The sequence below is a fragment of the Bos grunniens genome, chromosome 17, assembly GCF_055505025.1.
Source record: "Bos grunniens cultivar Pamir isolate PY7600 chromosome 17, Bosgru_T2T1.0, whole genome shotgun sequence".
In the NCBI taxonomy this organism is placed as follows: domain Eukaryota; kingdom Metazoa; phylum Chordata; class Mammalia; order Artiodactyla; family Bovidae; genus Bos; species Bos grunniens.
The window spans coordinates 10,267,345-10,289,308 of NC_141181.1; the positions used below are offsets into that span (position 1 = coordinate 10,267,345).

A 21,964-nucleotide genomic window follows, 5' to 3' on the forward strand; every position below is an offset into this window, starting at 1 on the left:
AACTTTCCTTAAACATGGGGACATTAAAACAAATAAAAGTCTCTCTTTATATGAAAGGGTACTAAGGTTGAGGGGCCAGCCCCATCCACCAGACACCGCAGCGGGAGCCACAGTCCCACCGTAAGAGAGCACATGCTGCCCACACCGTGAATATTCCCTCAGTACCTAGCCCTGGTGGGCCAGTCAGGAAAACACTTCTGGGCCCCACAGGGAATCTCCTAAGTGAGGCCATTCCGTCAATTCAGGGAGAGAGAGCTGATTTACCTAATATATGTCAACTACAAATTGACACATGCCATCCAACTCTACAAGGATTAAATCATGAGCTGCTGCAGTTGCTGATTTTCAGTACCCCCTGGAAGGAATTCATCATGTGGAGAGCAGAAACGAGGCACTCTGTGCTCTGGGAAACTGACAGGACAGGTGTTTAGAGAGCTAGATATTCTCAGGAGCTGATTTTATGTGCACAATTCTTATATCTACTCATATCTAGGAAAGCATTAAAATCCTTCATGGTGACAATGGCTCCTTGTGACTAGTAGAAATCTTCTGAAAAGAAGAATATGTGCTTGATTGCATTTACTCCCCCTTTACTGAAATCACATATATACGGACCTCCCCCCTCCCCGACACCGCTGCCACCATCCCCCTGACCTCTTTGGAGCAGTTTCTCAGAACTAGCTGAAATTTTGTCTCCCAGGCTATAGTCCTCATTTTGCCCCAGATAAAACTCACAACTTTCACATTGTGCATTTTTTTAAAGTCAGTAATAGAAACAAACACAAAATGAGACAAAATGAAGAGACAATGCAATATGGTCCAACTAAAGAAAAAGACAAAGCCTCAGAAAAAGAACAAAAGAAAGCAAAGACAAGCAATTTACCTGTCAAGAGTTCAAAGTAATAGTCAAGAAGGTACTCACTGAACTTGGGAGAAGAACAGATGAATACAATGAGAACTTCAACAAAGAGACATTAAAATAAGAAAGTACCAAACATAAGTTATCAATGAACTGAAAAATACACTACAGGGACTCAACAGGAGATTAAATGAGGCAAGAGAATGAATCGGCAAGCTGGAAGAGAAAACAATGGGACTCACCCAGACAGAGCCGCAAAAAGGAAAAAAAAAGAAGAATTTAAGTGAAGATAAGCTAAGGGACCTTTGGGACATCAAGCAGAATATATTCATATACAGGGGTGCCAGAAGGAGAAGAGGGAGAGAAAGGGACAGAAAAGTTACTTGAAGAAATAGTGGTTGCAAAACCTCCCTAATCTGTGGAAGGAAAACAGACTTTCCAAGGGTCCAGGAAGCCCAAGAGTTCCAAACAAGATGAAACCAAAAAGACACACACCAAGACACACAGTTAAAATGGTAAAAGTTAAGGATAAAGAGAATTATAAAAGCAGCAAGAGAAAAACAATTTGTTGTATACAAGCAAAGCCCCATAAGCCTATTGGCAACTTCTTCAGCAGAAACTTCAGCCAGAAGGGAATGATACAACATATTCAAAGTGCTGAAAGAAAAAAGCTTCCAACCAAGAATTCTGTACTCACAAAGTTATCATTCAGAACTGAAGTAGAGATTAAGAGTTTCCCAGATAAGTTAAAGCTAAAGGAGTTTATCACCACTAAATCAGCCCTCTAAGAAATGTTAAAACAAATTTTTCAAGCTGAAAAGAAATGGCACTAGTGATGAGATAACATATAAAAGTAAAATGATCACTGGAAAAGGTGAACATATAATAATGAATCAACCACTTAAAACACAACTATGAAGGTTAAAAGACAAAAAGTAGTAAAATTAACTAAAATTAAAATAATTAGTTAAAAGATGCACAAAATAAAAAGATGTAAAATGTGTCATCAAAAGTATAAAATGTGGGGACTTCCCTGGTCCAGTGGTTAAGATTCTGTGTCCCAGTGCAGGGAATATGGGTTCGATCCCTGGCTAGGGCATTAGGATCCCACATGATGTACAGTGTGGCCAAAAATAAATTAATTAATTAAAAGTTACTAAAATAACTTTTTTTCAAAGGTATAAAATGTGATGGGGGAGTAAAAAGATAAATTTGGACACATTCCAAAGCTTTAAGCAGCTATCAACTTAAAATAGGCTGTGGCTATCAACATAAAATGGGCTACTATGAAAATGTTATATTTGAATCTCATTGAAACCATGAAGAAAAGCTTACAGTGAACACACAGAAGAAAATCATGAAGAAATGTCAATATCCCCCCCACACACACACAAAACCACCAAGACAAAAGAAGCTATTAATAGAGAAAAGGAACAGAGAAGAACTACAATAACAGCTAGAAAACAATTAACATAAAGGCAATAAGTACATTCCTATCAATAATTGCTTTAAATGTAAAAAGACTAAATTTTACAATCAAGAGAGAGAAGGGCTGAATGGAGACAGACTTCAGAAGACAGGGCACATATAAACTCAAAGTGAAGGGATATAAAAAAGACATTTCATATGAATGGAAATAAAAGGAAGCTGGAGGAAACTCTACTCATATCAGACAAAATGTTCTTTAAAACAAAGACTGTAATAAAAGACAAAGAAGGGCATTATATAATGACAAAGGTGTTAATACAGCAAGAAGAGATAAGATTTATAAATGTATAAGCACCCAGTAGAGGAGCACAAGATATACAAAAGCAAGTATTAATGGGCATACAAAGAGATTAATTAAAGGCAATACAACTATAGTGGAGGACTTTAACACCTCACTTACATCAGTAGGTAGATCATCCAGACAGAAAATCAATAAGGAAACGTTGAATTTAAACAATGCATTAGATCAGATGGACTTAATACAAATACAGAACATTCCATCCAAAAGCAGAATATACAGTCTTTTAAAGTGCACGTGGAACATTCTCCAAGACAGGTTACATGTTATTTCACTAGTTTCAAGGCTGAAATTATACATCATGCATTTACTCCAACCACAGGGACATGAAACTAGAAATCAATCACAAGAAAAAAAAAAAAAAAGTAAAATCCACAAAATCATGACAGTAAGTAGGCTACTGAGGAACCAAAGCATCAAAGAAATCAAAGGAGAGAGAAAAAATATTTAGAGATAAAAACAGAAATACAACATGCCAAAATCAATGAGTTGCAGCAAAGAAAGTTCACAGCAATACAGGCCTACCTTAAGAAATAAGAAAATTTCCAGTTAGACAACCTAATTTCACATCTAAAGAAACTAGAAAAAGAACACAGTCCAAAGTCAGTAGAAGGAAGGGAATAATCGAGTGAAAATAATCAAACAGAGATGAAAAAAACAATGGAAAAGATCAGTGAAACTACAAGCTGGTTTTCTGAAAAGACAAACAAAAACTGACAAGCCTTTAGTTAGACTTACTGAGAAAAAAAGAGAGGACTCAACTGCATAAAATCAGAGATGAAAGACGGGAAGTAACAACTAGAGAAACACAATGAATCGTGAAAAACTACTACAAACAATTATAAACTAACAAATGATGGACAACCTAGAATAAATGGATCAATTCCTAGAAACATGCAATTTTTCTAAGACTAAATCATGAAGAAAGAGAGTATCTAAACTAGATCAATTACTAGCAAGGAGGTTGAAACAGTAATCAAAAATCTCTCAACAAACAAAAACCCAGGCAGATGGCTTCACTAGCAAATTCTACAGAACACTCAAAGATTTAAAACCCAGCCTGCTCAAGCATTTCCAAAAAAAAAGAAAAGGAGAGAAATCTTTCATATACTTTTTATGAAGCCAGAATTACCCTGATGCCAAAACCAAATAAGAACACCACAAAAAAGAGAAAATTACAGGCCAATACCTGATGAATGAAAAAAATTCTCAACAAAATATTAGCAAATGAAAGTCAACAATAGATTAAAAGGATCTTACATCATTATCAATTAGGATTTATTTCAGGGATGTAAGATTGGTTCAACATCCATAAATCAATCAATATGATACATTACATTAACAAAGCTAAAGAATAAAAACCATATGATCATCTCAACAGATGACAAAAAAAGCATTTCACAAAATTCAACATCCATTTATGGAAAAACTCTCAACAAAGTGCATGTAAAGGGCATGAACCTTTACATAACTAAGGCAATATGTGACAAATCCACAGCTAACATCATATTCTAACAGTGGAAAGCTGAAAGTTTCTTCTGAAGATTAGGAACAAGACTAGGATGCCCACTCTCACCTTACTTTTATTGAACACAGTACTGAAAGTCCTAGTCACAATAATTATGTAAGAAAAGAAATAAAAGACATCAAAACTAGAAAGGAAGAAATAAAACTGTCACTATTCACAGATGATATAATACCATATATAGAAAACTCTAAAGCTTCCATCAAAAACAAGACTGTTAGAATAAATGAATTCATTAAAGTTGAGATACAAAATCAATATATAGAATTTTGTGGCTTTTATATACACTAACACCAAACTACCAGAAACAGATATTAAGAAAACAATCCCATTTAAAATTGCATTAAAAATAATGAAATACCTGGTAATCAATTTAACCAAGGAGGTGAAAGACCTATAAACTGGAACCTATAAGACACTGGAAAGAAATCAAAGGAGACACAAATAAATGGAAAGATATTCCATGCTCACAGATTAGAAAAATATTGCTAAAATATCCATGCTATCTACAGATTCAATGAAATCCCTATCAAAATGCCAATGGCACATTCCACAGAACCAGAACAAAAAATTCCAAAAATTGTATGGAACCACAAAAGACCCCAAATAGCCAAAACAATCTCGAGAAAGAACAACAAAGCTGGAGGTGTTATACTCCCTTTATTCCAAGTATACTACAAAGCTATAGGAATCCAAACAGAATGGTACTGGAACAAAAACAGACACACAGGTCAAAAAAACAGAACTGAGATTCCAGAAATAAACTTTCACACACATGGACAATTAAGTTATGGAACAACATAATTGTAAATGTAACATAAAATGTAGAAATGACAGTCTCTTCAATAAACAGCACTGGGAGAACGAGACAGCCACATGCGAAAGAATGACCAGACACAAAAATTAACTCAAAATGGATTAAACACTTGAATGTAAGAGCTGAAACCATAAAATACCTTGATGAAAACATAGGCAGTAAACTCACTGACATTGGTCATAGCTAATTTTTTTGTGGATCTGACTCCAAAGGCAAGGGAAACAGAAGCAAAACAAACAAATGAGACTATATCAACCCTGTACAGCAAGAGAAACTATCAACAAATGACAAGGCAACCTACAGAATGGAAGGAGATGTGAGCAAACCACATATATAGTAAGGCTTTAAAATGTCAAAAATATAATGACCTCATACAAGTTAACAGTAAAAACAAAAAACAAATAGAACAACCCATGTTAAAAACGGGCTGAGGGCTTCCCTGGCGGTCCAGTGGTTTAAAGCCGCCTCGCAAGGCAGGGGACACAGATTTGATCCCTGGTCTGAGAAGACCCTACATGCTGTGGGGCAACTAAGCCCATGAGCCACAACCCCTGAGGCCCACATGCCCTAGAGCCTGTGCTCCTCCAGAGAAGCCGCCACGATGACAAGCCCACGGACCGCAAAGAGGAGGAACCCCGAATCACTGCAACTACAGAAAGCTCATGGGCAACAGCGAAGACCTAGGGCAGCCAAAAGTAAGGCAATAAATCAACACAACTTTAAAACGGGCAGGGAATACGAACACTTTACAAAGAAGACATAGGAATGGCCAAAAGACACATGAAAAGATGTCCAACATCATCCATTATGAGGAAAAGGCAAATCAAAATCATAATGAGATATCACCACACACCTGTTAGAATGACTGTTACTAAAGATAAGAAAATGCTGGAGAGGCTGTGGAGAAGAGAGAACCCTGGAGCACTGCTGGTGGGACAGTAACTTGCTACAGCCATTAGGGAAAAGAAACAGTCCCTCAAGAGATGAATGGAACTGCCACGTGACGCAGCTATCCCCCTTCTGAGTATTCACCTGAAGAACACAAAAACACTAATTCAACAAGACACATGCACCCCAGTTTTCACTGCAGCATTATTTATAACAGCCAAGATATGGAAAACAACCTGTGTCCGCTGACAGATGAATGGATATGTATATATACGTACCTTGTATATTGCATATGTATATATGTAACTCAGCCATGAAAAAGAATGGAATCCTGATATCTGCGACAACAAAGAAGGACCTTGGAAGTATTTTGCTATATGAACCAAGCCAGAGAGAAAAAGACAAATACTATATTATTTCACTCACATGTGGGATCTTAAAAAAACAAAACAAATAAACAAAATAAAACAAATACACAGATACAGAGAACAGATTAGTGGTTATCAGAGGGAAAGAGGATTGGGAAGTGGATGAAACGGTTGAAGGTCAACTGTATGGTGATGGATGATAACTGACTTGTGGTGGTGATTAACCTCTAGTGTATACAGATGTCAAAATAATGTACATCTGAAATCCATATAATTAAAAAAGAGGTAGTAAGGACATAAATTTGGAGTGGGCAGGTGAAAACAAAAACACAACATACATTAACTTTTTTAAAGTTACTTTACTACCACTTCTGAGGAAATAAAAACACAGGAACATAAGTTGAGAATAAAATAAAAGGGAGCCTTTGATCTACTTTTTAGCATTGAGCAGCCTACCTTATATTTCACTATTTCACTGACTTAGCTAAAGCTATTCAGCTTTAAGGTTTTGAGACTATAAAATGCTATATTAAAGTGAACAATATGGCTTCTACAAAATAATAAGAATTTCAGAATAGATTTAACAGTTGCTCTAGAAATCTAGCTAGATACTATATCCATTTCAGTTCATATTAATCATCAACAGAGATCCTTAGGAAACTAAATTGTAAAGTTTTCTGCAAATAACAAGTCTAATACCATTAAATCACATATTAACAAAGGAAAATAATGAGCCTGCATATGCAATATGGCTAAATGTGCCAATGCCAATTAAACCTTTGCTAAAGTAAAGATACTAAGTATGTGTAATTAAATTTGCAGGGGCGGGTATTAAAAAAACATAGAAAGAACCACGTGTAACAGCAGAGGGTGTCTCTCCTAGTTCACACAGGCGAAGCCAGGACTCTCCGCTTTTCAAGCCTACCCTACTTCCGCTCATGCCATCAGGCTTGCTGACTGGTAATAATGACTTTCTGATTTGCTACATGCTAAACTGAAACCAATCCTAAGTGTTTTCCAAGGTTGGCTGTTCTGTACATCACATATTATATTTTCACACCCTACTGCATGCAGAAGAAATAACATACTACAAACCACTTCACTCAAATACCAAACCTGTGACCAAAAAAGCTTAAGAAAATCCTCAAAGAACACAACACTGCAAAGCAACCATACTCCAGTAAAAAGTTTAAAAAAAAAGAAAGAAAGAAAAATAAAATCCCTAGTCATCCAAACTAATTCCTTGAATCTTGGCAAATAAATTCCCTAACTTTAAACAAAAATAATTTGTACTGGACTTCATTAAATCTAACTTGTACTACAGTAGATAAATGGGGTGGGGGGAAGGGTAGAAACACACTTGCATTTAAATTTTCTATTAGACTCAACCAAATAATTTGGAAAAATCAATCAACCAAAGGTGGCTATAACACATACTGTAACCAAAACTAGATAAACATGAGAAGTGACCCAATGACCATGAATAAGAAAAAATGCATAAAAATATTAAACTTTGAAAATTCCAAATAGAGCTGACAATTAGATGACTCAGACTACTGAAAAACATTTAGTTCTGGTGATAAGAGATTTTTTTTTTGAAAGGGTAGAGTTTTCAGTATGCTAAGTAATCAATAACAAAGCTCTTTAGTATCCTTTTTCTGTATGCTTCCTTTCAAAAGCATTTTCACCACCTCTTCATTTATTTCCTTTTTTTAGAATATGCGGAATATGGCTCCCACTTTGTTCTCTCTGAAACAATCCTTTTTTACACAACTTGAGTTTCACTAAAGCTGAGCTACAAATAGTTGGAGTGAGGGGAGAAGATAAATAACAGTTTTTAGTTGCTTTATCTTATGACCTGTGAGATAAAATCACTCCATGACCAAAATCAGGAACTTTTATGAGTGTAACAACAGTAAAAAAAAAACAAAGGCTGAAATCAAGAATTAACATAAAGTTTATAAAAAGACAAAATGTAGATTAAAACATCATATAAGTAGTGAATATAAAGACAGACTAAAGGAATTAAATATCTGTCAATCTTTTTCCTTATAATTAAAATTTTTAAATAATTATTATGTAGCCTAAAAATCAGAAAAGCTATGATTGTACACCATTTTGAATATATCCATAAAAAATATGCTAAATACCACTTCAGCAGTTTCTTATCCATTAATAATAATCACTCAGCAACCCAGTGACCAAGAGATTGGTAAACTATATTCACATGACTGGATACTCTGATTCAATTGCTAAAAATACCTGCCCCCCAAGTAGATGCAACTCTAAAACCAAAGGTCCCTCCTTGGTCACTCCTTTTATGAAATGAGAGTCAATTCGATTTTGCTCAAAGTCGATGAGCCTGTGTAGGTACTGTTTCGTGTCACCTTGATTTCTTTCCCCCACCTACTTTCCAACATTTGCCTCATTCACTGATCTTTTAACACTTCCACCAGAGGACAAGTGAGATAGAAGTCAAGGTGCAATTCAAACCAGTCAGCTTTACTCCTTATTAGCAACTCTGTAGACACAGTGAATGTGAGGGAAAAAAAAAAAAAAAAGAGGAGAGGATAAAAAGTTAGCTGGACTCAGAAGCTCAAACTAAGGACTAAAAGGCAGCTCTGAAACTAGAGGTTGCTTTAAATCAGAGGGCTTCCCTGGTGACTCAGATGGTAAATAATCCGCCTGCAATGTGGGAGACCTGGGTTCAATCCCAGGATCAGGAAGATTTCCTGGAGAAGGGAATGGCTACCCACTCCAGTATTCTTGCCTGGAGAATTCCATGGACAGAGGAGACTGGCAGGCTACAGTCCATAGGGTCACAAAGAGTTGGACATGACTAAGGGAATAACACAACAAATCATGCCCTTACTCTGCAAAATGTGGATGTGATTGTAAAGCTAACACTTGTATCACATGCACGGATGTCTTAAATACTTTAAAAGAATATTGGAAAGCCTTAGTCCTCCTGCACAGACCCCCTGGGAGTTAAAGACACATGTCGCTTGCTGGCTTGGATCTTTGGATATCAGCTATACAGCTGCTTATAATGGAGGTACTGGATTTGTTTCTATCTTCATTTCTGCCCTCCCTTTGACAATCACTTCATACCTCCAAACCAATGAAACCTTGGTAGTTTCAATCTCATCCTCCACACCAATGACCACATGGTTACAAATCAGCAACTGGGTGTGTCCAGTGAGCTCACAGCCTTGTTTTGTAAGGATCACTGTTTAAAATTCCAATTTGAGACAGGTGGCAATACTGAGACAGGTGGCAACCGCTGAGCAACAGTGAGCTGGAACAGGGTGGTTTGGATGGAAAGTGAGGGTTTCCACTGATCAGAGTCCCAGTGTAGCCTGGTCCGCTCAGTCGAGCCCCACCCGTGGTCACTTTGCCACCTCTGCCACAGGATAAGACACCTGCCTCAGGAGAAAGTCAGAAACCTGGGGCAAGGATGGTGCGGAAGCACAGACCCAATGCAAGCGTGCCCTGCGCCTTTGATCTCAATGCCCTGAACAGCAGACAGGATCTGCTCCTCTCGCAAAAGAGCTGCTTTCACTTTAGCTCCATTTGTCTCAGGGTTATGTAACCTCACAGGAGGTCACACAAGCCTCCCAAAGAGAAATGTAAGCTGTCTTTTTCAAAGTAGAAAAAGAACCGTGCATAACAAAGACAAACACAAACTGAAACTTTGCACGCTCTCCCTGACACACAAGCTTTACCCTCCCTGTTAATCTAAAAAAATTATAATCTTAAGGGTAGAAGGAAGCTAAAAACACAAAGGATGGGAAATGATGGCCTGCCCTGGGGACAAAGGATAGAAGAAAAATGTAACGAACATCTTACCATCTTCCAGTTCAAGACAGAGATTATATACGGCCACGGGTCTCTTAGTCCTCTGGCCCTGCCTCTTCGATTGTCTCGGCGGAGCATTTGGGGGTGCTGACAGGGGGCCTGGCTCAGGCAATGTGGCATCAGGCGGGGTCCTAAAAATCTGCCATCGGAACACAAAGGACATTAATTGTTTTCCATGAACAGAAACTTGGGTTTTGCAACAGTATACCAATCCCAAACAACATTTGATTTGGAGTCCATCCAAAATGGGCTGCTGGAGCCAAAAATCCATGCCTTTAAATTTTGGGCATAAGTCATAAATCTTGTATTTATTTTTTAACAGAAGATTTCAAAATAAAATTTCTCATTAACAGTAAGTAAAAGCAACATCAAATCATTATATTTCAAAATAGAGTCATGCCCAAACTAAACAAGTCTAATTATCTCCACCAGATGTAGACAATACCACAGCTCTTCATCCGCAAAGGAAGTAACCAGGATAAAACACTAAAAACAAATATCCCATTCAATTTCACACAGGGTTATATTTATGCCAAAATGCTAGTTTCAATTTTTTTTTCAAACTACATAAACAGAAACATGGGACTGCAAATATTTTTTACACATTTAAAAATACCCTGTGCTTATGAAATTACCTTTCAGAGTCCACATACATTTTTCATAAAATGCTCTGTATGTTTAATCAATTTGTTTAATACCCTCCAACCTCCCTTAAATATTTCCCCTCTATTTTTGAAACCTAGAATATCAGCACCTTCATTATCTACAGTGTCATTCATCTGTCGGCAACAACAACATTAATTAAAATGTGCTGATTCTTTTCTTAGCAAATTTTTTTCTTTGAGAATCGCAAGCTGCACCATGCGTGCATCCTAAGTCGTTTGTCTGACTCTGTGACCCTATGGACTGTATGTAGCCCACCAGGCTCCTCTGTCCATGGGATTCTCCAGACTACGGGAGTGGGTTGCCCTGCCCTCCTCCAGGGGATCTTCCCCCCCCACCCCAGGGATCAAACCCATGTGTCTTAGTCTCCTGCACTGGCAAGAGGGTTCTTTACCATTAGTGCCACCTGGGAAGCGCCAAACTGTGCCATAAAGGGAAGCATATCACAGAGGTGATTTATAATAACATTTCCATTGCTGCCAAGACCTGAGTTCAGAAGCTTCCCATCCCCAACACTGGAGTCCTTTCAGCCTTCAACGAAGTCTTAATATAAAACATTTAGACATCACCCTAACAGACACTGTATCTCCAGAGCACTGACGTTCTAAATGTAGATACTTGGAGAAAGTCAGCTAGCATTAAATAAACCATAAATATAAAACTACACAATAAAAGGCACTCAGTGAAAGCCCCCTTGTTGCACAGAGATTATTATTTATGCATGTGAATAAAAATAGGTGTATGACCTGTATATACAAGTGAGAGTACCACATATATGTATCACATTGAATAGCTATCCAACATGTCAGAGTTATATTCACAATCTACAATTTCTCATCTAAAAGCTATCATATACCAACAGAAATAAACAATTTCAACAGAGCTTTTGCTTTATAGTACCATACTGCCCCCTCATGTGTAAATGGAATAAAAAATGGTTTAAATTACTATGGACAAATATTTGCTTGTGAAAATTTAATTTTGTGCTCCAACTGGTAACCTGCTAATACCATATTTCCACAGACTTTGTGCTCCAATAGGGTGCTCTGGCAAATAGCAACTACTTATCTGCCTTAAAAAATGCCCTTCTGTGTACACTATTGTGCACAGCTGGCTTTACTGCCATGTGTCATCACTGTAATTGAGGAAGGCTGCAGAGTGACGGGAACAGGAAAGAATTTAGGTGGTGAAGAGGATGACAGTGGTGAAAGAGGGAAGAAAAGATGGGGAAACTTGATCCCATGAAAAGAAACTAGCACCTGTGTGTGACCAACGTTGGGAAGAGCCTGCGGTCTTATGTTCAATCTTTACAAACATGGCACCTGCCTCTGGGATGTTACTGGAACAGGAAATCAAACAACACAGAGCCAGTATCCCCGAAGTATAAACAGTGGAAAGGGTATATTCGAAGAAACAGTGCTGGAGAGCTGATAACCGTCTAAGCAGACCTTCCTGGAAGATCGCACTGATTGGAATGATGTGGATGCTGACCCGTTTCGCATCCCCTACCTCCCCCACCACACAGGGTAAGGGTGTGGGGAATGCAGTGTGAGAGCAGTCCCAGTCTGCAGAGCCAACGACCAAGCAAATCGGGACCCAGGGGTGTGACTCCTAGATTCCTGGGGGGCTGATCCAAGACATCCCAGGGCTGGGCATCCAGAAGATAAGAAACAGTTGAGTTTACATCAGAGCATCCAGGAGAATATTCAGTTAGTTCACTGGCTCAGTCCTTTCCGACTCTTTGCAGCCTCATGCACTGCAGCACGCCAGGCTTCCCTGTCCATCACCAACTCTCAGAGCTCGCTCAAACTCATGTCTATAGAGTCGGCAATACCTTCCAACCATCTCATCCTCTGTCGTCCCCTTCTCCTCCCACCTTCAATCTTTCCCAGCATCAGGGTCTTTTCTAATGAGTCAGTTCTTTGTATCAGGTGGCCAAAGTATTGGAGCTTCAGCATCAGTCCTTCCAAGGAGAATATTACTAAGCCATAAAGAAGAAGAAAGCCCTGCTACAAGCAACAATGTGGATGAGGGCACTGTGCTCAGTGAATTAAGTCAGACAAAGACACATATGATCTCACTTACACTGGACTCTTAGAAAGAAAGAAAGCTCAGAAAAAGCCAAATTCATAGAAACAAAGAACAGATTGGTGGCTGCCAGAGGCAGCTCCGGGAATGGGTGAAGGTAGTCAAGATGTACAAACTTCTTTGAGTTATAAAATAAATAGGTTCTGGTGGTGTAAAGTCCACATTGTCACCATACTTACCAGTACTATATCATATGCTTGCAAGTTGCTAAGAGAGTAGTCTTAAAAGTTCCCATCACAGGAAAAAAAAATTGTGTGACTATGTGATGTGATGGTGGATGGTAACTAAACTTACGGGGGTAATTTTCACAATATATACTCGTATCAAATTAGTTGTACATCGTCAACTAAAACAACATTATATGTCAATTATAAAACTGATGGAGGGAATATATCTAAGAATGGGTTTTGGGCTTTTGGAGGGGGTGGGAGTGGTTCTGTTTTTCTGTGATTTGCATTTTAAAGCTACCCAGGTGATTCTTTTGTGTAGTCAAGGCTGAGAAACAATGATAGTCATTCCATAGTCATTCCACTTTTCTTGGATGGACTAAATCTATATTGAAACACCAGAATAGTTGTTTCAGAAAAACTGGCCCTGAACATATGCAATCAATTCCTTGGATCTTCCCAAGTCCTAACTAGGCGTGAAATGATTCAAAGATTCTAATGACCCACCATTCTCTCAATAAACTGTATGTGAATTAGCTTTCAAAGAGCTAACCTATTAGCAGTGGTGGTGGTTTGCTCAAAATTCTCCAAGCAAGGCTTCAACAAACAGTACCTGAACTGTGAACTTCCAGATGTTCAAGTTGGATTTAGAAAAGGCAGAGGAACCAGAGATCAAATTGCCAATATCACTGGATCATAGAAAAAGCAAGAGAAGTTCCAGAAAAACATCTATTTCTGCTTCAATGACTATGCCAAAGCCTTTGACTGTGTGGATCACAACAAACTGTGGAAAATTCTTAAAGAGATGGGAATACCAGACCACCTGATCTGCCTCCTGAGAAATCTGTATGCAGGCCAAGAAGCAACAGTTAGAACCGGACGTGGAACAATGGACTGGTTCAAAATTGGTAAAGAAGTATGTCAAGGCGGTATACTATCACCCTGCTTATTTAACTTAATGCAGAGTACATCATGCGAAATGCCAGAGTGAGTGAAGCACAAGCCGGAATCAAGAATGACAGGAGAAATATCAATAACCTCAGATATGCAGATGACACCACCCTTATGGCAGAAAATGAAGAGGAACTGCAGAGCCTCTTCATGAAAGTGAAAGAGGAGAGTGAAAAAGCTGGCTTCAAACTTAACATTCAAAAACTAAGATCATGGCATCCAGGCCCATCCATCATTTCATGGCAAATAGATGGGGTAACAATGGAAACAGTGACAGACTTTCTTTTCTTGGGCTCCAAAATCACTGCAGATGGTGACTGCAGCCATGAAATTAAAACATGCTTGCTCCTTGGAAGAAAAGCTATGACAAACCTAGACAGCATATTAAAAAGCAGACACATCACTTTGCCAACAAACATTCGTCTAGCCAAAGCAATGGTTTTTCCAGTAGTCATGTATGGATGTGAGAGTTGGACTATAAAGAAAGCTGAGTGCAGAAGAATTGATGCTTTTGAACTGTGGTGTTGAAGAAGACTCTTGAAAGTCCCTTGGACTGCAAGGAGATCAAACCAGGCAGTCCTAAAGGAAATCAGTCCTGAATATTCATTGGAAGGACTGATGCTGAAGCTGAAACTCCATTACTTTGGCCACCTGACGCAAAGAACTGACTCCTTGGAAAAGACTCTGACACTGGGAAAGATCGAAGGCAGGAGAAGAAGGGGACGACAGAGGATGAGATGGTTGGATGGCATCACTGACTCAATGGACATGAGTTTGAGCAAGCTCCGGGAGGTGGTGATAGACAGGGAAGCCTGGCATTCTGCAGTCTATGGGGTTGCAAAGAGTCAGACAAGACTGAGCAACTGAACTGAACTGGTGGTGGTTTAGTTACTAAGTTGTGTGCAACTCTTTGCAACCCCAAGGACTATAGTGTACCAAGTCATTTTCTTCTCCAAGGGATCTTCCGGAGTCAGGGATCAAACCTGTGTCTCTTGCTTGGCAGGCAGACTCATTACCATTGAGCCACCTGGGAAGCCCATCATCAGATTAGGTGGTTCCAAAGCACAGATGATAACTTGAAAAGGTACTACCCTGGTTTTTAAGTCTTCCCAGTTATGGAGGTTTAGACATATTATTAAGAGTGTTTTCTCATCTTTTCATTTACATAGTAAGAGCCATAATGTGTACATCTCAAGTTATTACAGGGATTTAATGAGATATTTATAAAGCATTTGGTACAGTACTTGGCACCGTTAAGTAACAGAAATAAATAGTAACTACTGTATTATAATGGGATCACATCCAGTAAATAATGATAATAAAAATGAAAGCAGATCCTTATTGCCGTACTCAACTGCCATTTTAAGAGGTTGTTAATTCTTTGAGGTATTGAATATCCCTTAAATTCACTGTTTAGTTGAAAGTGTTTGTAGAAAAGCTCATCAAACAATGGACTACAAGGAAACAATGAACAGTACCTCCTCAAAACTGCCAAGTCACCTGGAATCACACAATGGTTTCATATATTTACTTCTGTATTTTCCCACTGAAATTTAGAATTTAAATTACTTCCTCTATCATGTAATACATTTCACATTTAATAAACACCTACTACGTGGTAGACTCTCTCTGAAACAGTTGAACATTCTCAAGGACTTTTGAGGGGAGTATTACTCCTCATGGTTTTTTAAAATGATAAAAGCTGAAAGATTAAATAGTCGGCCCAGACCGCAGAGTTGGTATCCTAACTCTCAACTCTGATTTCAAAGCTCCTGTTGCCCATTTAAAAAAACAAACAAACTTAATTCTTAAGGAAAAAACCACCAATTATGCTGCCCTGTATCTATTCAGGAAAGTTCACCTGGAGGTTATCTATACAGAGTTACCATCATTGTGTTTTGGTCTCCTAGACATTTCAAGAATGTATTGCCTTTCATACGTATCTAACCTTGTTCGCCAATGCACCGACCACAGATCTCTCTTTTTTTTTAGGCTGCCAATCTATGCTCTCATGGTTCTCTCTGAAACTTCGGAAATTATTTTAAAAGATACTCTTTTTTTTTTTTTAGTTTTAAAAGATATTCTTTTTAAATTCAAAAGAGGAGGAAAGAGTAAATTATTTAAAGTGCTGTCTTCTTTCCTGGGAATCTGATTCTAACAGTTAAAATTTAGCTTATCTTGTTCTATATAGTCAAGACGTTTGTCTACTTTAAATATAACACTGGTTTTCCAAGTCCAGAACCACTGCATGGATGCAAATTCCTCTACCTCCCAAGTCTCATTCCAAAATCATGCGACTCTCCCAACTTCCCCACATCAGGACATCTTGGCTCTGGGGCAAAAGATGAACTCAAATCAAGCCTACTCAGAATCTGTTTTTTCCAGGGTAGAAAATTTCTCCACAGTACCTATGTGTTTACAACATAAGAAAAACTCAAACCACACAATCCAATGACAAAAAAACAAAAATCCACACGTAGGCATGGCAGTGAAGAAGTGCTTACTCGGTCTCTGAAGAGTGCTGGCACAGGCAGACGTCTGGCACTACTGCTCAGAGTCGCAGATTCCTCAGACTTAACAAACCGGATGCTTATGCCCATGGGATGCAGCCATACACATAAATACCTCCCTGGGTCGTTCAGGCTCTGCTAGCAGGGGCCTGAGTGGAAACGACCAGGCGACCTCTGCCGGAAATACTTTGCAGAGAATAGGAAACAAGAATGGGCTTCTGCAAATGTCACTTCAGTATCCAACTCAAGCCTAGAGCATTTGGTTCAGCTGAAATCTCATGGACAGAAGAGCCTGGGGGGCTACAGTCCATGGGGTCACACAGAGTTGGACATGACTTGGCGACTAAACAAGATCATCATGGGTAAAGGAAGTTAAGGGGAATGAGGTCATTCTTTTTTAAAAAGCTCTTTCTCTAGAAGAGTTCAGTGGTCTTTCTTGTGATAGGGAGATTACTAATATGTTTGTATATTCCTGGCACCTTGAATAGTAACAGTTGCAATTCCTGGGTACTTGCAGTATGACTGACATTGTGCCCGGTGCTTAACTCACAAAGAGCTGAGCCCCGATTTCCTGACTCCAGCACGCCCGTCTTCATCGCCGTGCCCGTCCACATCCAACACCACCCAGTTATACCAGGCCCCATTCATCTTATGTCCTTTCTGGTGATGTCATATCTCATATAACTACATCTATCGGTAAACAGGTTCAATAAGAAGACATTGGAAATCCGTGCATATTCTTCTTAGTAAACCTTTAATATAGAAAAGAGGGACAAATAAAATATCCAATCTCTGTTTTTTTTTTAATACAAAACTACATTGGTATATACCTGAAACTAACACAACACTGCAAATCAACTATACTCCAGTGAAAAGTTAAAAAAATAAAACATACAACAGACTAGGGAAAATAAGGAAGCAGACTCACAGATACAGGGAAGAAACTAGTGGTTACCAGAGGGGAGAGGGAATGGGGCGAGGGACAACACAGGGCTAAAAGATTAAGAGGTACAAAATATTAGGTGTAAAATAAGTTACAAAGAAATGCTGTACAACATAGGGAATACAGTCAGTATTTTGGAATAACTGTGAAGGGAGGTTCATCTTTGAAAACTGTATTGTTTGGCTGATGAGTTGTGTATGACTCTTTGCGACCCCGTGAACTGCAGCATGCTTCCCTACCCTCTACTATTTCTCTGAGTTTGCTCAAACTCATGTCCATTGATCTCATCCAATCATCTCATTCTCTGTCAACCCCTTCTCCTCTTGCCCTCAATCTTTCCCAGCAAAAACAATCACGTAAAAAATAAAAAATTTTAAATAAAACACATAACTACAAAATGGCCGAATATTTCTTTCAGTTCAGAGTCTCCAGTGTCTCTAGACAAACACTTGTTACCTGGGGGCGGTGTGACTCTAACCCTGACCGATCATCCATCTACAACATATGTGCAGAGTTAAGCTGGGGGGTGAATAGCACACCAAGAGCTGTGAAAACATCCTACTGTCTGTTCTGGAATCAACATTACCCCAAGACTAAACGTGCGTTTTACAGAAAATTTAACTAGCACTGATCATAGCAACTGACAGTAAGACTAGACCCTGGAAACAGTCTAAGGCTTCATGCTTTATTCTGGTTGGAGAATAAACTCAGAATCGCGAGCTGCAAAGGCTCCTAGTTATCGCTTCCCTCACCCCTGCATCTCAGTGGAACAGACTGAGGCCCTGTGGCTAAAGATTCCCTTATATTCTATTCCCTTATATTCTATTCACACCACCAGCGAACAGCAGATTCGTTCCCAGATGAAGGTCTCAGTGTTCACTGCTCTCTCTCATCACGCTGGCACCGACTCTTTCTTTCCAAAAGACTATCCTTTATGCGTGCCCTTCCTCATAGGGGAGATTTTTGCTCAGTAGCTGAAACTCTTGAAAATGCTTTCACATGCATTATTGGACACAAGCCTCAACACACAGACCCAGGAGGCTGACATGGGAGCACAGTGCAGGGGCTTGCTCCCAGTTCTGCGGACACCCACCAGCACGAGGCTTGATATCACAGAGGAGAGGGAGGGGGGCGTCTAGGAAGAACAAGCAGGAAGAAGGAACGGGAGACACAATAAGCCCCGGGGCATCCATCCCCCGGACCCCGGCTCTGACAGTGGCTCTGACTCACTGTGAATGTTTGAAGAGCAACCATTTTGGTTTAAATCTCCCCTCAAAGAAAAGAAAGGCAAAAAGTTTATTGGGTGGGGGTGGAGGGTGGGGTCCTTGCATGCACGTTAAGTTACTTCAGTCATGTCTGACTCTTTGTGACCCCATGGACTGAAACCCACCAGGCTCCTGTGTCCATGGGATTCTCCAGACAAGAATACTGGAGTGGGTTGCCATGCCCTCCTCCAGGGAATCTTCCCAACCCAGGGATTAAGGTGGGTTTTTTTACCACTAGTGCCACCTGGGAAGCCCCACTACAGGGTGGGGAGGGATCTATCAAATTGGTAGAGCTGTTTTTCTTTCTAAGATTCCAACTGTGGGGACTTCCCTGGCAATCCAGTAGCATTTTTCCAACCTCTTCCCAAGTCCTAGGGCAATGTATACTTTGATTTCTGCAGCTCTCTGTGCTCCAAATAGGAGAATACATAACTGACTCTGGCTCTTGCCTTCAAGATTTCAGTAAATGACAACCTTTATCAACAAGCTTTATAAAACGGAACGTACCCCAAAACAACCCATCCCAAACCATGGGCATTTTTTCAGTGACAAAAACTGCAGATGTGACATCAGTGCTCTGGTCTTCCTAGTGTTCCACAAAGACCAAAAGAGGGAAGAAGAAGAAACACTGATAACGTACTGGAACCAACTGGCATCTAAGAAATTCACATGTGCTCACCAAGTAACTTTCTCCCTGATCAGTTCATGAGGGGAACCTCTCCTGATGAAGCCAAAACTGCGTCGTTCTTACATTCACGGTGCAAACACATATTCCCAGTTCTAAAATGTTGTTTTCTGGTTTACAAACCTTTAAAAACACTCCAAGTGCATTTTTTTTAATCAATCTGCACCTGCAAACATTTGGGAAACGCAAGCACACACTTTCTCAAGTCAGAAGAAAACAGTTTCCCAAACACAGCTGCAACCTGACTTTCATAACCCAAATGTCTACAAATATTCTTAACTGAATAAAGAGCCAGTGGTTAGCTAGAATTTTTTTCTGATCAATATGTCCTTGGCTCACATGCAAACAGAAAGCTTATACTTTTCCTACAGAAGCCTAGAATAACACTGAAGAAACATACCCCGTGTCAACAATACAGCGTATTCCACACATGATATTCCTTTGTTTTTCTCTTCCTCCTCCTTCAGTTTAGGTGTACAACTTCTCCTGAGGTTCTTTTACTTCTCTGTTACTCTAGCCTCTCTCCAGGACTCAAGCCTGCCTTAGAAATCACATGGTCCTAACCATGGCACAGAAGATCAGGACACAGGAAGCCTAGGTCTGCAAAAAGAGATCTCTGCCAGCCAGGGCTAGCTCTGGCTATGACAAAAGCAGGACTTGTCCTCAATGTTACCTGTGAAACTTTAAACTGAATATAGAATTTAGAACTGACTCATCAAGGTAAATGACATTTTTTCTTTGGGCATGTAAGCCAGGACTCCTACTCATTTGGGTAGGCACGAATGACCATTTCTCTGAAAAGAAAAATAAGCCCTGGACCTACTAATTCTACAAAAGGAAATGCATGGATTTTCATCAGTGAAGAAAACATCTCCTGAAGACCTGCATATGATTACATTTAACAGAATCATCTGAAATCTTTTTCAAAATATGCACACCCCTAGGCGTGGCCCACATATTTAAGAGAGATAATGCAACACACTTTTTTTTTTTTTCCATTTTAGCTATCAGAATAAAATGCCTAAAATGCCTAAAGCAAAACCATGTTCTGTATGAGATCAATGGTGGGATTTTATGAGAAGTTGCACAAGGGGAGAGGTGACGTGTGATTTCAGCCTTTATATTTTATCACTGCTTCTAAAATTTATGGGATGAGGTTGTCAGTTTTTAATAGCAAGTTTCTTTCAAATTACAATTTATTTGTTACAGAAGTGATAACTAATACACATTATATTCCTTGCAGAAATCCTGATAAACATTCAAAAAAAAAAATCTCTTTAAAGATGAAACCACCCATCAGCCCACACACAAAACCATTTCTGTTAAAATGCTAATGACTAGTCTTCAGAGCCTTTTCTTCCCATGCAACACCTGTCTCTTTAAAGAATCAACCCATGAGGACAACTGTATGTGGAGCCCAGGCTCCTAGAGTTTACCAGAACACAGTCCCTAGCTGTACTTTAGAGGTGACCTCTGCTGTATGCATCAGTTAGAAACAAAGCTTTGGGCAAGATTCGATTTCTCAACACATTAGGGCCCAGCTAGATTTTAACCTCCCAAGCGAAACGTGTTTCTAACTAAGGGTTTAGAAATCAGGCATACATATTTTTAAGAACATTCCAAACAGCCAAATGTTTTAGACCCTCATCTCTGCCAACCCAAGGCTACATGAAGGGCATACGTACTGGAGACCAAAAATAGCCTTTCCTTCAGTGCGGATGCACGATTCATCTTCTTAAGTCTTAACTGTGATGAAAGCATCAACTCTACCTAGTTCCTTACAGGGAGCGTCTCAGAAGGTTAATGCTTAGATGCTTGGATTCCAGCTCAGTTTGGAACTTGTGCATCCTCCATCTTTAGTAGCTGTGCTTGAAGTGAAAAAAGGAAGATTTCCCTCCACTGAGCTCCCTTCACCAAGGACCAGCTCTGACATACAGGTTTCCAATAATGACAAAGGGTGCGAGGGTGCATTAAGTGTACTCCTTTAACTGGAAGGAGACGGTCAGGATAACACAGCCAGCAAACCACACACTGAAGACGGCAGAGCCCCTTCCTGTTTTGCTGTCGGTATTCTATCTATCAAGTTATCACTTAACATCAGTATGAAATGTTTTTGTTTATTTGTTCAGTCTCTCAGTCATGTCCAACTCTTTGACACCCCATAGACTACAGCATGCCAGGATTCCCTGTCCTTCACCACCAACTCCCAGGGTTTGCTCAAACTCATGTCCATGGAGTCAGCGTTGCCATCCAGCCGTCTCATCCTCTGTCATCCCCTTCTCCTCCTGCCTTCAATCTTTCCCAGCATCAGGAAAAGCATCACCAGCATCTTTTCCAATGAGTCAGCTCGTTGCATCAGGTGGCCAAAGTACTGGAGCTTCGCATCAGGTAGCCAAAGTATTGGAGCTTCTGTTTCAGCATCAATCCTTCTGATGAATATTCAGGGTTGATCTCCTTTAGGATTGACTGGTCTGATCTCCTTGCTGTCCAAGGGACTCTCAAGAGTCTTCACCAACACCACAGTTCGAAAGCATCAATCCTTCGGTGCTCAGCCCTTTTTATTGTCCAACTCTCACATCCATACATGACTA

The 21,964-nt window shown here is 39.5% G+C and overlaps 1 protein-coding gene across 17 annotated transcripts in view; it reads right to left on the minus strand.

The window, feature by feature from the left end:
- Positions 1 to 21,964, minus strand: part of ARHGAP10 (Rho GTPase activating protein 10) — a 376,372-nt gene that overhangs the window by 51,803 nt on the left and 302,605 nt on the right. For all 17 annotated transcript variants that reach the window (XR_015144127.1, XM_086346463.1, XM_086346459.1 and 14 more), the window contains one exon: positions 10,093 to 10,240. Coding sequence is in view for 16 of the 17 variants with exons in the window: in XM_086346463.1 (XP_086202589.1) it covers positions 10,093 to 10,240 (148 nt within the window). In the remaining variant the exon portion in view is untranslated. The remainder of the gene's footprint in view (positions 1 to 10,092; positions 10,241 to 21,964) is intronic.